Source organism: Octopus sinensis, linkage group LG5, assembly GCF_006345805.1.
Source record: "Octopus sinensis linkage group LG5, ASM634580v1, whole genome shotgun sequence".
In the NCBI taxonomy this organism is placed as follows: Eukaryota; Metazoa; Mollusca; class Cephalopoda; order Octopoda; family Octopodidae; genus Octopus; species Octopus sinensis.
In genome coordinates this window covers 20,541,689-20,557,977 of record NC_043001.1, presented here as the reverse complement: position 1 = coordinate 20,557,977, position 16,289 = coordinate 20,541,689, and the positions used below count along the sequence as shown (strand labels likewise).

General features: G+C 39.5%; 1 protein-coding gene and 1 long non-coding RNA gene across 4 annotated transcripts in view; one reads left to right on the top strand and one right to left on the bottom strand.

The window, feature by feature from the left end:
- The window catches only part of LOC115211871 (inhibitor of nuclear factor kappa-B kinase subunit alpha), a 71,096-nt gene extending 59,547 nt beyond the window's left edge, over nucleotides 1-11,549 (bottom strand). Inside the window, exons 1-2 of one of the 3 annotated variants that reach the window (XM_036503199.1) lie at nucleotides 11,296-11,549; nucleotides 9,788-9,899 (exon numbers count right to left, since the gene is read on the bottom strand). In XM_036503199.1, coding sequence (XP_036359092.1) covers nucleotides 9,788-9,809 — 22 coding nt within the window. In that variant the 5' untranslated portion in view covers nucleotides 9,810-9,899; nucleotides 11,296-11,549. Of the gene's footprint in view, nucleotides 1-9,787; nucleotides 9,900-9,997; nucleotides 10,021-10,334; nucleotides 10,441-11,295 lie in introns of those variants that run through there. The other 2 variants (XM_036503198.1, XM_036503200.1) reach the window with 2 other exon arrangements.
- LOC118763589 lies at nucleotides 1,862-14,581 on the top strand. Its single transcript, XR_004999340.1, has 3 exons — nucleotides 1,862-1,871; nucleotides 12,809-12,812; nucleotides 14,335-14,581. It is a non-coding gene; the product is annotated as an uncharacterized LOC118763589 (long non-coding RNA).
- The last annotated feature ends 1,708 nt before the right edge of the window (nucleotides 14,582-16,289 follow it).

Genomic DNA, 16,289 nt, shown 5'->3' with positions numbered 1-16,289 from the left:
AACTCATCCTACAGTGTTATATTGATTTTCGTGAAACTAAATATGTGAGTAGAATTCATGTCTGGAAACCTCATGACATACTTAGATTACTCTTTACTCTTTTACTTGTTTCAGTCATTTGACTGCTGCCATGCTGGAGCACCGCCTTTAGTCGAGCAACTCGACCCCCGGACTTATTCTTTGTAAGCCCAGTACTTATTCTATCGGTCTCTTTTGCCAAACCGCTAAGTAACGGGGACGTAAACACACCAGCATCGGTTGTCAAGCAATGCTAGGGGGACAAACACAGACACACAAACATATACACACACACACCTATATATATATATTCATATATACGACAGGCTTCTTTCAGTTTCCGTCTACCAAATCCACTCACAAGGCATTGGTCGGCCCGGGGCTATAGCAGAAGAGACTTGCCCAAGATGCCACGCAGTGGGACTGAACCCGGAACCATGTGGTTGGTTAGCAAGCTACTTACCACACAGCCACTCCTGGAAAAAATCGATAATATGGCCCCTGGAAGAGATCTTTATATCTACATCATATTTTTTTTTATTTGTTTCAGTCATTTGACTGTGGCCATGCTGCAGCACTGCCTTTAGTCGAACAAATGGACCCCCGAACTTATTCTTTGTAAGCCTCATACTTATTCTATCGGTCTCTTTACGAAATTGCTAATTTACGGGGATGTAAACACACCAGCATCGTGATGGTGGGAGGACAAACACAGACACACAAATATACACACACACACATATATACGACGGGCTTTTTTCAGTTTCTGTCTACTAAATCCACTCACAAGGCTTTGGTTGGCCCAAGGCTATAGTAGAAGATACTTACTCAAGGTGCTACGCAGTGGGACTGAACCCGGAACCATGTCGTTGGTAAGCAAGCTACTTACCACACAGCCATTTTTTAAACACTCAAGGAAAATAACCCATAGCACTTGCAGTTGTTAGTTTTTAGCGAAGCGATCAATATTTGATTCTCACGATCAGCGGACCTAATTCTGCATTTCACTACTCACAGTTTTGAATTGATAAACTTTATTATTGCACTTCCTTGATTCATGTACACTTTCAATGCCCATAACTCCGATAATTCTGCATTTTCCAGTTAAAATTTTTTGATGACACTACATAAATTTTTGATTCCAGAATGTATTTAATAAGTGTGTCCCAATACTATGAACTCATACTTTGAATGCTTAAAATTCTTAAAAAATGAAACCAAACCTCCACACCACATTGAGTTGGGACACCCTGTATCACTTATACTTATTTTACAAATCATAATATTTATTGCTTATTTACAGTTCATACAACATTTTCATGAAACTAATTGAGCCATCGAATTTAGAAATATTTTACAGGTTTCATTGTTTATGTTCGATTACTTTGAATATTGATTTTTTGTGTATCCAATTTCTAATTTTTGCAAACAATATCACTTTTATACTTTATTTGACACGTGAGTAAAACTCGTGTCTGAAAACCTCATGACATACTTAGATTGTTGAAAAAAATTGATAAAAGGGCCCCTCCAATGCATCCTTCTATCTACTACATATAACTAATATTTTATTTAAACAAGGGAAATAACCCATACCACCTGCAGTTTTTAGTGAAGCAATCAATATTTGATTCTCAGAATCAGCTGACCTAATTCTGCATTTCACTACTTGGGTTTGAACTGCTAAACATTATTATTGTACTTCTTTGATTTGAATCTTAAACATTATATATATATATATATATATTTAGTAGATGAAACCTTAGCAACTGAAGAAGGGGATTTTTCGTTGTGCTTATTGTCCTGTATCTCTCTTTTTTTTGCTTGTCTTGTTCCTTGGTTTGTGTCTATGTGTTTCGTCTCTCTATGTGTTCGACGTCTTTTTGGTGTCCTGTACACATATATGCGTGTATATGTACATGTAGAGGTAGGTACGTACATATATGTTTATATATATGCATATGTTCTATTTTATTAACATATATATATATATATATATATATATATATATACATGTATATATGTATATACATGCACAAACATATATACACATTCAAATACAATCATTGCTATTGAAGGCAAATTTTGGCAGTAAGCAGAGATGCATTGCATAAACATGACATGCCTCAGACTAACCGGTTTCAAGTAAAGCAATCTTTAAATAAGGTTCAACGTGAGCTTTGTACAATGCTAACTGCCCAGCTTCATTGCTTAAAATGAACTTCAACTATGTAATGATTGAATAAGATCTTTCATCACAAATGCTGACCAAATTCACAAAACAAAATAAAAATATACACGCATGCTAACCGCCCAGCAGGAGCAGCACTACAACGACGACCACCACCACAACTATCCTACCACTATCACCACCACCACAACCACCAACATCATCAGTAGTATTGTCATTGCGTCCACTTCAACAACATACACCGCCATGAACCTCAACTATGTAATGATTGAACAAGATCTTTCATCACAAATGCTGACCAAATTCACAATGATAATGATGATGAAGTAGGTGCAGTATTGTTGAATGGTTAAGAAGTTTGCTCTGTAACCAGAAGGACCTGGGTTCAATCCTACTGCATGGTATCTTGGGAAATATATTCAATAGCCTTGAATCAGCTCATGCCTTGTGAGTGAGACTGGGTTGACAAAAACTGTACACAAGTTTCTTGGGTGGATTGTACCTGTAACTCAAAAAGGACAGCTTTGTCATACCTTGTGCCACACTGATTCTGCATGAGAATTCTGTTAAGGATACATGTGATTGAGTAATGCTCAGCCACATGTGCATTAATTCAGGAACTGTTAAATCAGTTAATTTGGAAGAGAATTAGTCTAGATGTGATGCAGTTTGGTTTTGTGTCAGGGAGAAGTACTACTACCTTCCTAATAAGACAAGAGAAAGAGAAATATTTAGCCCAAAGTAAACTGATGTACTTGGCATTTGTTGACATGGAGAAAGCCTTTGAAGAAGCTAGGAGTAGCTAAGTGGCTGGTGAGAGCTAAACAAACCATGTACAGGGGTGCTGTCAATAAGGTGAGAGTTAGCAATGAGTAGAACAATGAATGTTGCGTCAGGGTAAAAGTTCACCAGGGCTCAATTGTCAGTCCCCTCCTATTCATCACAGCCCTCCAGACCATAACAGAAGAATTTAAGACTGGTTACTCTGGAAATTACTATATACTGATGACTTTCTATGGCTGAATCTGTAGTAGAATTAGAAAAGGAAATTCCAGGTATGGAAGCAAAACTTGGAATCAGAGTCTCAAAGTTAACTTAGTAAAGACCAAAGTTCCAGTAATAAAAATAATAATGAAATTATTGTATACAGTGCTCAGGTGCACCACAACTTGTCAAAAGTGCATATAAAGCATATACAGTAATGTACAAATGTCTGGGAAGTGAACAGTGTATAAAGATAGTAAAAAGATAGAATAAATACCAAATTTAAATAGTAATGCCTTCTTTTCAACATTTTTTTTTTCAATTTTTAATTATTTCTTCATTTCTTTACTGAAACATTTTCATTATTCCTCTAATTTTTTTTCCAACACACACACATACACACACGTTTGTTTTTTCTCTTACTTGCTTCTGTCCTTGAACTGTACTCATACGGGAGCACCACATATGCACAAGTTATACACACTCAATAGATATGTATAAGTATAATATCACAAACATATATACATATAGGAGCGTGGCTTAGTGGTTAGGGGCATTTGGCTCATGATCGTAAGGTCATGAGTTCAATTCCCGGTGGCGCGTTGTGTTTTTGAGCAAGACACTTTATTTCACGTTGCTCCAGTCCACTTAGCTGGCAAAAATGAGTAGTACCTGTATTTCAAAGGGCCAGCTTTGCCACACTCTGTGTCACGCTACGCTGAATCTCCCTGAGAACTATGTTAAGGGTACACGTGTTTGTGGAGTGCTCAGCCACTTGCACGTTAATTTCACGAGCAAGCTGTTCCATTGATTGTATCAGCTGGGACCCTCATTGTCGCAACTGACAGAGTGCTCCTTATATATGCCAGACGAGGCTGGTGCTTTTTATGTGCCACTGGCATGGAGGCCAGGCGAGGCTGGCAACGGCCACGAACGTAACAAACACCATCCGATCGTGGCCGTTGCCAGCCTCGCCTGGCCTCCGTGCCAGTGGCACATAAAAAGCAACATCTGAGCGTGGCCGTTCGCCAGCCTCGTCTGGCACCTGTGTCGGTGGCACATAAAAAGCACCTACTACACTCACGGAGTGGTTGGCGTTAGGAAGGGCATCCAGCTGTAGAAACACTGCCAGATCTGACTGGCCTGGCGCAGCCTTCTGGCTTCCCAGACCCCAGTTGAACCGTCCAACCCATGCTAGCATGGAAAGCGGACGTTAAACGATGATGATGATGATATATATATATATATATATTTAAGTAGGTGAATGAAGTATCCTAGCATGGAAAATTCGTTTAACCGATACTTGGGTAGCAAATTCACGTCGGAAAACACGGTTGAAGCGACCTGTCAAGGGTAGAAACTCCGGGTTCTTGTGTGGAAATTTGTGTGTTTTTTATATGAATAAATGAAAGAATGGAGTCGTCCATTCTTTCAATTATTTATATATATATACACTCTTCAGGGTGTATGTAGGCAAGCAAATGTTGCTGTGTATTGCTCCACTGCATCTATGACTATTTCATCACTGAGGGAGACAAAGGGTGGGAGGGAGAGAGAGTGAGATAGATCCCAAATGCATGAGTCCAAGTGTTATGCTCGTACTTACACTGCTGCTCATCCCTGTCCCCATCCATGGGGATGTGCTCATGCTCCTTCTCTTTTCTCTCACTTGTCCTCATTCATATGGATGTGATCATACTTCATCATCATGTTCCTCCTCATCTCCGTGGTGATTTAGTGCCTTCTTCAAGCTTCGCTGCAACCTTTCAGTGGCCGGCAGAGGAGACAATCGAGGCACCCGTACTTGTGCCTACTGCTCCAGGTCTTGCCTCTGCTGCCAAGTGGTTAGAGTGTTGCACTCCCGATCACAAGGTCGTGGTTTCAATCCCTAGGTTAGGTGGTATGTTGTGTTCTTGAGCAAAACACTTCATCTCACGCTGCTCTGCGATCACCTCAACACCTGATGTGTAGTACATGATGCACCTGGTTAGGCAACATTGATTTGATGGAGAGTCTGAGGTAATGTGATCTTTGATCACTATAAACAAATCATTTGTGCAGATTGGTCAGCAGTAGCTTCAATGGGAGAGTCCATCATCATCATATATATATATATATATATATATATACTAAGCAATAAAGGGTTTAGCAACGAATTGCCTTACCACATATATATATATATATCTTAAATGTCCATTTTACATGCTGGCATGGGTTGGATGGTTTAACCGAGAACTGGTAAGTGGGGGTGCTGCACCATGTTCCAATCTGATTTGCCATGGTTTCTATATTTCGATGCTCTTCTTAATGCCAACCACTCCAAGAGTGTAGTGGGTGCTTTTTACATACCATCGACATAGGTGCCAGTTACAGTACACCAGTATCAGCCATGGCTGTAGTCGTGGCTAATGCTGGTGTCATATATATATATATGGTGAAGGTGTATGACTCAGTGGTTAAAGTGTCAAGCTTATGACCATGAGGTTGTGAGTTCGAATCCTGGACCGGGATGTAGGTTGTGTTCTTGAGCAAGACACTTTATTTCACATTGCTTCAGTTCACTCAGCTGTAGAAATGTGTTGCGACGTCAGAGGTGCCAAGCTGTATTGGCCTTTACCTTTCCCTTGGCGGCGTGGAGAGAGGAGGCCAGTATGCATGGGCAACTGCTGGTCTTCCATAAACAATCTTGCCTGGACTTGTACCTGGGAGAGTAACTTTCTAAGTGCGATCCCATGGTCAGTCATGACTGAAGGGGGTCTAGAGCACCATCCGAGCGTGATCGTTGCCAGAGCAACTAACTGGCACGTGAAAAAACATTTAAGCGAGTTCATTGCGAGTGCCACAGGACTGGCTCTTGTGCCGGTGGCAGGCAAAAAACACCATTGCCGGTACCGCCTGACTGGCCCTCGACCCGGTGGCACATAAAAGCACCCACTACACTCTTGGAGTGGTTGGCGTTAGGAAGGGCATCCAGCTGTAGAAACTCTGCCAGATCAAGATTGGAGCCTGGTGCAGCCATCTGGTTTGCCAGTCCTCAGTCAAATCGTCCAACCCATGCTAGCATGGAAAGCGGACGTTAAACGATGATGATGATGATATATATATATATATATACGCACACACACACATATATGCACATATATACATATTACTCATACCCCACTGTGTGATATGGTGGGCTCTGAGAAAGTTAAGGATACATGAGTGACTGGTGAAAGCTGTACAGACCATGTACAAAGACACTGTCAGTAAATTGAAAGTTAACCATGAATACACTGAAGATCTGGGTTACAGATAGTTCATCAATGCTCAGACTTTAGTCCCCTCCTTTTCATCACTGTCCCCCAGGCCATAACAGAGGAATCTAAGACTAGCAGCCCCTGGGAACTACTATATGCTGATGCTCTTGCTCTCATAGCAGATTCCATATCAGAGCTAGAAGAGAAATTCCAAAAGTGGAAGCAAAACCTGGAATCTAAGGGCCCTAAGGTTAACTCAGCAAAGACTAAGGTGCTAGTAAGCAAGAAAACTGACATGACCCTACCCACCCCTGAAATGACCCTACCCACCCCACACCTCAGGTAGGTGGCCCTGTTTGATTTGTGATGATGATGATGATGTGTAAGCAGGAACTCCATATGGTGTACTCAGTGTAAGCTATGGACTAAGCAGTGTACCTAGTGTAAACAGTAGATAAATAAGAAGGTTTGCTTGCAAAGACTTGTTGAGGCAAGTGAAATCGAAGTCGAAATCAAACTCCGTGACTGGCATCCGTTGCTAGTGGAGTGCTAAGAGTACCATATGAGTGAGATCATTGCCAGAGCAACAAGCTGGCCTTTGTGCTGATGGCATGTTAAAAACACTATTCGAACGTGATCGTTACCTGCATTACCTTACTAGCACTTGTGTGCTGGTGGTACGTGAAAAAACATTCGAGCAAGGTCGTTGCCAGTGCTGCTGGACTGGCTCCTGTGCAAGTGGCACATAAAAAACACCATTTGAGCATGGCCGTTGCCAGTACCGCCTGACTGGCCCTCGTGCCGGTGGCATGTAAAAAGCACCCACTACACTCTCGGAGTGGTTGGCATTAGGAAGGGCATCCAGCAGTAGAAACTCTGCCAGATCAGATTGGAGTCTGGTGCAGCCATCTGGTTGGCCAGACCTCAATCAAATCGTCCAACCCATGCTAACATGGAAAGCGGACATTAAACGATGATGATGATGATGTTATCTGAGAAGATAGTTTTCATATGTGGAAGATCCATAAAAACTTTAGCAACTCATGGACATTGATTCTCTCAAATGCCCTGGTGACTCATTAGAGGAAGTGGATAATTTCTGCTACCTAGTGGTCAAAATTAGTCATGGGGGAAGATGTATGGAGAGTGAAAATAGCTAGGATAAGAATAGGATGGAGTAAATTCAGAGAATTTTTACCTTTGTTAGCTATGAAAGGTTTCTCTCTTCGAGTGAAAGGAAGATTGTATGATGCATGTATACAGACAACAATTCTACATGGTAGTGAGACGTGGGCCTTGAATGCAGAGGACATGTGAATGTTAGAAAGAAATGAGGTTAGTATGCACCGCTGGATGTGTAATATGAGTGTAAATGTTTGAAAGAGTGCTAGTGTTTTGAGAGAGAAGTTAGGCATAAGAGGAATTAGTTGCAGTGTGCAAGAGAGAAGACTGCTGGTTTAGTCATGTGATGTGGATGGGTGCAGACAGCTCCATCAAGAAGTGTTGATCTCTCAAAGGAAGAACTGAGATGAGGTACTGAAGGACGACCTCAGGATCTGAACCTTTCAGACGAGACGATAAAGGACCAAGATATCTGGCACCTTGCTGTACTCAAGAAGACTTGTACTTCACAGCAGAAGTGTTAAGGCCCTCTCCCCGGTGAAGAGGATTGGCTTATAAGAGTGCCGTGCTGGTGTCAAGTAAAAAGCGCTCGTGTAGTGCCATATAAAAGCACTTAACATTCTCTGTAAAGTGGTTGGTGTGAGGAAGGGCATCCAGCCGTAGAAACCAGGCCAAATCAGATTGGAGCCTGGTGCAGCACAGCAGCTTGCCAGCTGTGGTCAAACCATCCAACCCATGCCAGCATGGACGACGGACGTAAGATGATGATGATGATATATATGAATATATATACACACACACACATGTATATATATACATACACACACACACACATATATATATATATATATATATTAGGAAGGGCATCCAGTTGTAGAAACACTGCCAGATCTGACTGGCCTGGTGCAGCCTTCGGGCTCCCCAGAACCCAGTTGAACCGTCCAACCCATGCTAGCATGGAAAGCGGACGTTAAATGATGATGATGATGATGATATATACAGGGTGTCCCAAAAAAATGTATACACACCTTAAATAATTGTAAATGTTATTCTTTGTAAGCCTAGTACTTATTCTATCGTTCTCTTTTGCCGAACCACTATGTGTATACATTTTTTGGGGATACCTTGTATATATATATATATATATACACGCACACACTCACACACACTAATATATGTATGTGTGTGTGTGTGTGTGGAACAAACAACTATTGTAAATAAATAGGTGCATATATGTTAGTATCAAAAACCTTATAACTTGTCTTTTACGAACTGTTTGATGTATTTTTTCGAACAGTATGTTTGTAAACTTAAGCAATATGTTTATAATTTTTCCCCTCACTTTTATATTAATTACTATCGGAAAGGTTTATTACTCCGGTCTCATTATCGATGTTGAATTTTAAAAAGAAATCTTTTGCCATATTACGCGTATGTCGATATAAATAAATCATGGAAGTGGATAACTTTATAAAAAAATTAAGAAGGAAATGTAAAAATATTACTGCTCCATTAGTTTAGCCCGACGTCAGGCCTCACTGAATAGACCTATTAACAAAGTTGTTCCGTCCGTAACCACGAAGTCTTTTATCTGACCTAGGGTGGGAATTCGGGGAAATTCGGCTGCTATTCTTAGCAGATGGACGGAACGATTACGTAGAGGTTTATAAATTGTAGTATTTGTTTGGCTCCATATTAATCTAATCGAGACGACCAATAACCAAAAGTGTTCCAGTCGTGTTAACCCTCGTGTGTGTGTGTGTCAAGAGAGATTTTATTGTCCTAACCTATACTTCTTTAGTTAATACGGTGGGTTCCCGTTTGACCGAGATTCGGGTTGCTATTTCTAGAATGTCGAGCAACTGCGCGCAGAGGCTTCCTCGTTGGCTTTGAAGTGCTTACTATATATATGTATATGTATGTATGTGTGTGTATATATGTATATATATATATATATATATATATATATATATATATATATATATATATATATATATATATATATATATGTGTGTGTATGTGTGTGTATATATATATATATATATATGTGTATGTGTGTATATATATATATATATTATATATATATATATACATATATACATATATATGCATGTATGTATGTATGTACGTATATATACCTATATATATATACATATATGTATGTACGTATATTACATTGGTGATTACTTAACGATGGATACCTAAAGAAAATAAGGGATTGTCAAACACTAACCTTCCATTTCAACAGCCGGCATTAATTTGAATCCACCTTTGATGTCCTGAACAATTACGACATCTATATAAGTAAGAGGTTTTGTATCCGGGAATAAAAGAATATCGGAATACTGAAAGAGATGGTGAAAGAGATCGTTGAAACATTTACGTAAAGCGAATATAAAACAAAAAGCAATATCTCTGGAAAACGTAAATAAATTTCCGATACAATGGGATGGTATTTGTTTGTAAATAACCAAACTTAATGAGGCCAACTTTGCGTTTCCTCGCTTCCTGGATCGGTATAAAGTCAATATTCGAATACTGGAGTCGATCAATCGGTTATACTTGTTTCCCACATTTGAGGTCTCAGTTCGCTTAATCTGATTGCTAATTCAGTTGTTTAGCTTCTCGTAGGCCTGATCGACCAGATATATGATCAAAAGCTTTCTAGCCGTGACTATTCCGTCATTTTTATATCATTTTAGCTGTATTACTATTTTTAAAGACTAGGATGGATATTATTTTAGGGAGACTTGACTGCTATTTCTGACAGATCAACTTACAGCGTGGAGGTTCACTGCTAAATATTTAGATCCATGTTGGCACCAACTGAATAGACCCATGATAAAAAGACGTTCATGCATTATGTATCTATTACTAAACTAGCCAACATAGCCTTAGATGTTTTTTTATAGGTGATTAGTTAAAGTTTCAAGACGAGAAGACAGGATTTCAGGGAAATTTGGCTACTATTTTTAGCAAGTCAACCAAGTACGTAGAAGATTCTACATAGGTTCGTTGTGAAATGTTTCATATGCTTGACGATAATGTGAGCATTCACTAATTTCAGATGACTTGCCGATTTATAAAATAAAGGAAAACACTTATAAAATGCTTTATAACCATAAAACTGACGTTATGTCAAAATCTGGTTTAGCTATTTTGGCATATACGAAACTTCGCCGCTATTTTTTTATTTCACTTTAGTGAAGTTTATATAAAACTTCTTGCTCTCATCTTCCATATATATAAACATTGTATGTCCATATATTTGTTTTAACGGAGAAAAATATACATATACGTTATATATATATATATATATATATATATTAATTATCTTTTTTAATAATTTTGATATATATTTAAATAATATAAATTAATTAATCTTATGTATTGGCTTAAGTTTTTCATTGTATGATTTGCCTAATAGTGGTTTTATCTCTAATTTAATATAATATATATATATATATATATATATATATATATATATATATACACACATACATATATAGAAGAGCAAAACAATTATTTACAAAAGATCTCTCGTTTTCTTGGAATAATTAATAAGAGGAGTTGACAAAATTTCAAAGTTAACACATTTCTGAGAAATAAAGGAATAAATCGAAAAAGACTCAAAAGTATGTTGAGAAGGAGAAGTTATAATTTTTTTAAGGGGTGTTACGAAAAATAAAACAAGTAAAAACTTATTTAAAAAAAAACAAAACAAGAGTGAAAGCACCTTACCTTAAGCTAAGACGAAATTAACAATGTTACTATTTGCAGAGTGTAAGCAAGGTACGTAACTCTAACGTAGTGTTTATTCTTTTTGCTTCACCGAGAGAAGCAAATTAGATAAAAATAAAAAATAAGAAATCCAAAAAAACCCACAAAAATTATGGTGTTCTCTATTTTAGATCATTAAACGAAACATCCGTTTTCTTCTTCATATCATAATCTGGCTTTTAGTGAAACTTCAAAGTATATATCTTATTAGAGCTTAAGTTACCAGTAAATATTTTTTTTCAGCTATTGGTTTCATTTTACTAAATAATTTAAAGTGTGACTCACCACCGTCACCCGTGGGCAGAAAGTAAAAATAATATTCTTTCATAATTAAATAATAATTGGTAAATATGTATAAACATATTGTATTTATATTTTTTTAATATGAAATCGATTTTTGGAGACACAGGCTCTGCTGAATACGGAAGACGTGCACAGACTGGACAGAAACGAAGTGCTCAGTGCGCATGTACTCCAAAGTGCAATTGTATTGAGAGAAAAGTTGGGCATAAGCGGAATTAAATGTGACAGGCAAAAGAGAAGACTACGTTGGTTTGGACATGTGATGCGTAGGAATGAGGACAGCGGCATAAAGAAGTGTCGATCACCTGCGGGAGAGGGAGACCCAGGGAGACGTGGGATGAAGTGGTAAGGACCGATCTCAGGATGTTGGGCCTCACGGAGGAAATGACAATGGACCGAGATATCTGGCGATGTGAGGTTCTTGAGAAGACCCTCCCACGAACTGAGTTCTTGAAGCCTGTGTGTCCCACCCACACTTAGCAAGAAAACTTCTCACACACTCTGCCACAACAAACCAAACTACATCTCTTCACTTCCTCGCATTTCCACTTCATGCCCTATGCTTACCTCGCACTCCCCAATCCTGCCCCCTTGGCCCTGTCCCACTGTATCATTGCTCTCCGCTAGTCCCCCCACCACCACCACGTCATGTGTATTCCACCCACACGTAACAAGAAAACTTTCCACACACCTTACCCCCAACAAACCAATTTACATAGCTACATCTCTTCTCTTCATCACATTTCCTCCTTCATACACTATGCCTACCCCTCACTCCCCAATCCTGTTCTCACGGCCCAGTTCCTCTGGATCATTGCTATCTGGTAGCTCCCCAACTCTATATATACCCAGGTTTTTGCGACCCCCATTCTCTAATCACGGTTCCTCACAATATCCTGCCGCTTATATTATGACGTTCGAACCTCAAGGGTATGCCCTGGCACTTGCCCCATTTATATCTCTCTCTTCCTTTACTGAACCATCCCATTTATATTCTGATCCCTGTCCCTTTTAAGCATGCCCGGCACTTTGTCACCATCTCTATCCTGCTGTCTCTTTCTCTCTCGCTCCTTCCCTTGCACTTCCCTCAGCTTGGGTAACTATGTATTTTCTTTGTAGCAGTGCACCTGTTTCTGTCTTCATTCTTACTCTCTCTCTCTCTCTCCACCAGCTGAGTAACCTTGTATCTCCTCTACAGCAAGATAATTGTTTCTGTCTCTCTGTTTCACTATAACCTTTCATCATCTGACACAAGATCACTTCCTCCAATGCCCCTCCCCTCTCATAGATTTTTTTTGTCTTGCAAGTGTTTGGTGACCCTGTCAGTGCAGGTACCACTTAAAAGCACCCAGCCCACACTGTAAAGTGGTTGGTCTTTGGAAGGGCATCCAGCTGTAAAAACCTTGCCAAAACTGACCTTGCCTGTGCTTGTGCCATGTAAAAAGCACTAAGTCCACTCTGCTGAGTGGTTAGTGCATCCAGGGCATCCAGCTGTAAAAATCCTGCCAAAACAGTCACTGAAGTATGGTGCAGGCTTCTGCCTGGCCGGCTCCTGTCAAACCATCCCACCTATGCCAGCATGGAAGGTGGTTGTTAAGCGATGAGGATGATGATGATGAATACAATTTTCATTAAAAGTTAATGAAAGAACTCATATTACTTATTATAAAATTATACACTTTTCCAATGGAAGTATGACAGTTATGCTAAATCCTTCTGGTCCTGATGCATTCTGCAGCTCCCAACATATTTGGCTTTATGTCTACATCACAATTCAGCATTATCATAATAATAATTTTAATAATAAAAAGAAAATTATTATGTATTATGCTCAAGTGGACTACAACTCATCAAAGGTGTATGTACAGTACATAGAATTATGTTCAAAAGTCAGGGAAGTGAACAGTGTATGAGTCATGATATACATATGTGCATGCGTATGGAGGGGAAGATATCAGGTGTAGTGTTGGCGAATTTCAGGAAGCATGGCGGTTTTAAAGGATGCAATGTCTCAGCAACTAACAACTGATGCAAATAGTTTGTTCCATGTTTCAGCAACTCTGAATGTGAACAAATGTTTCCAAAAGTCATGGGAGTTGTGCTGTTTTCTGACTTTATAGGCATGCCCATGTGTGTTAGACACATGAAGCTCAAAAAGGTGTTCAATGTGGTTGTTGACATGAGGGTTAATAATTTTGTGGGTGTTTACCTAGTCAGTTACCAGATGTCAGAGCTTCAATGTATCTATGCCCAGGGAAGCAAGGTGTTCAGAGTATGGTAGATGCTTGATGGAGGGTATTTGCTTGGTTGCACATCTCTAAACAGTTTCCAGGAGGTCAATGTCCTGAGCAAGATAGGGATTCCTGACTGGTGATGCAAATTCCAAGTGTGGCTGCACCATAGCCATATACACAGCCTAAAATAGATAACTGGAGAGTGGCTGACAAAGGTTTTGCTGAGTGATGTCAAGACACCCTCAGCCTTCTTGACAACTTTAGAGATGTGCTTTGTCCAGTGTAAACCGCTGCTGACAATAATGCCCAGGTCATGTTCACAGGAAGACTTCTTGATATTATTGTTGTGGAGAGAATATGTGCATGCTGGGTTTTTCCTTCCAAAACGCGTGGTGGTACACTTGTCCACAACTAGCTTAAGTTGCCAGTCTGTGATCCATTGTTGCATTGTATCCAGGTTCAGTTGCAGGAAAGATCTATAGTGTTCAGGAACTGTCCTTTTTATCTCAAGGTACAGCTTGATGTCATCTGCATATTTCATCACTGTGGCATTCTTTAAGTTGGCATCTATGTCATTAATGTATGCAACAAACAAAAGGGGACCACACGCAAAAGAGGTTGGGATAAGATAAATAAGAATTTAGTTTCCAAGTCTGTTGTGGCTGAGAAAAGCCAGCCTTTCAAATACAGATCGTTTGAGTAGATTTAATATTTTTATATTAAGAGAACCATCCGAACGTGGCCGTTGGCAGTGCCGCCCTGACTGGCTTTCGTGCCAGTGGCACGTAAAAAGCACCATCCGACCATGGCCGTTTGCCAGACTTGTCTGGCACCTGTGCAGGTGGCACGTAAAAAGCACCCACTACACTCATGGAGTGGTTGGCGTTAGGAAGGGCATCCAGCCGTAGAAACATTGCCAGATCAGACTGGGCCTGGTGCAGCCTACTGGCTTCCCAGACCCCAGTTGCACCGTCCAACCCATGCCAGCATGGAAAGCGGACGCTAAACGATGTTGATGATGATGATGATGAAATAGGGTCTACAACACTTGAAAAAAAGGGAATACTATAAATACACGAAACAACTTTTCAAACTTCAGTGCCTCTGAATGTATTTAACAAACTATATATGTAACAATCAGACAAAAGTATGAAGAGTTGGGAAACTGAAATATGATTGCAATTGACTGATGATTCTGTTGGTTTAGAAGAAGTGGTGTGTTATGCTGGGTTATTACCTACACCTTAGCAAAGACTGAGGTATTGTTTTCAGTCATATTTGCTTGTCCATAGGCAAGATATCTCAAGAACCGTTGAATGGATTTAGATGAAACTTTCAGGAATGTTTGACCACATGAGTGGCATGAACTGATTAGATTTTGGGATTGATCTGGGACCAGACAAGGATTCTGTATTATTTTTCCGGTTTTTCTTTTCTTAATTGTTGAGAGTGGTCAGGTTCATTTCTAGTATTCTTGTTTGTGAGAGCAGTCAAGTTTATTTCAGATATTCTCATTTTAAAATCATCTCTGGCTAATCATTGAGAGGATAGGTTATGTTTCTTTGAGTGCTCTTGTTTTAATATGCTTTCTTCATATTTTACTCTCTTCACAGTAGGAATATCAATTAACTTTATAAAGAGGACACTCCCTTGAGCAGGTCTATAAAGCACAGTGGGTGTGCTAGGTATGCACTGCACACCCACTGAAAATGGCCAATTCATTATAAATATTGACCTTACTCATTAACTTAATCACAAATCTTAATGGAAATATTTTGTCATATCACTGCTTGAAATTTGGTGGCACTGGGTGTGCTGCCACACCTAATACAGCAACCACCATACACCAGTTCTATCTTGTAGTTTGCAAGAATTTACAGGCACGCTTCATTAATCAAGCAGAACGTTTTGATTGATGTAGAATGACTCATATCATGAAGTTTAACCAAGGAAATCTGACATAAACCAATGCAAAAATTACCTGAAGATGTATGCATGTTGAATTAATGGGCTCCCATAGGGGTTATGGATATTATAAATAATATTTAATAATATCTTATGGATATGCTGAGGTGTCTCGTAAAAATACGTCATGCTGAAACATATGTAGCAATACTCTTACTCTTTTACTCTTTTACTTGTTTCAGTCATTTGACTGTGGCCATGCTAGAGCACTGCCTTTAGTCAAGCAAATCGACCCTGGGACTTATTCATTGTAAGCCCAGTACTTATTCTATCGGTCTCTTTTGCCGAAACACTAAGTGACGGGGACGTAAACACACCAGCATTGGTTGTCAAGCAATGCTAGGGGGACAAACACACACACATACACATATATATACATATATACGATAGGCTTCTTTCAGTTTCCGTCTACCAAATCTACTCACAAGGCATTGGTCGGCCCAGGGCTATAGC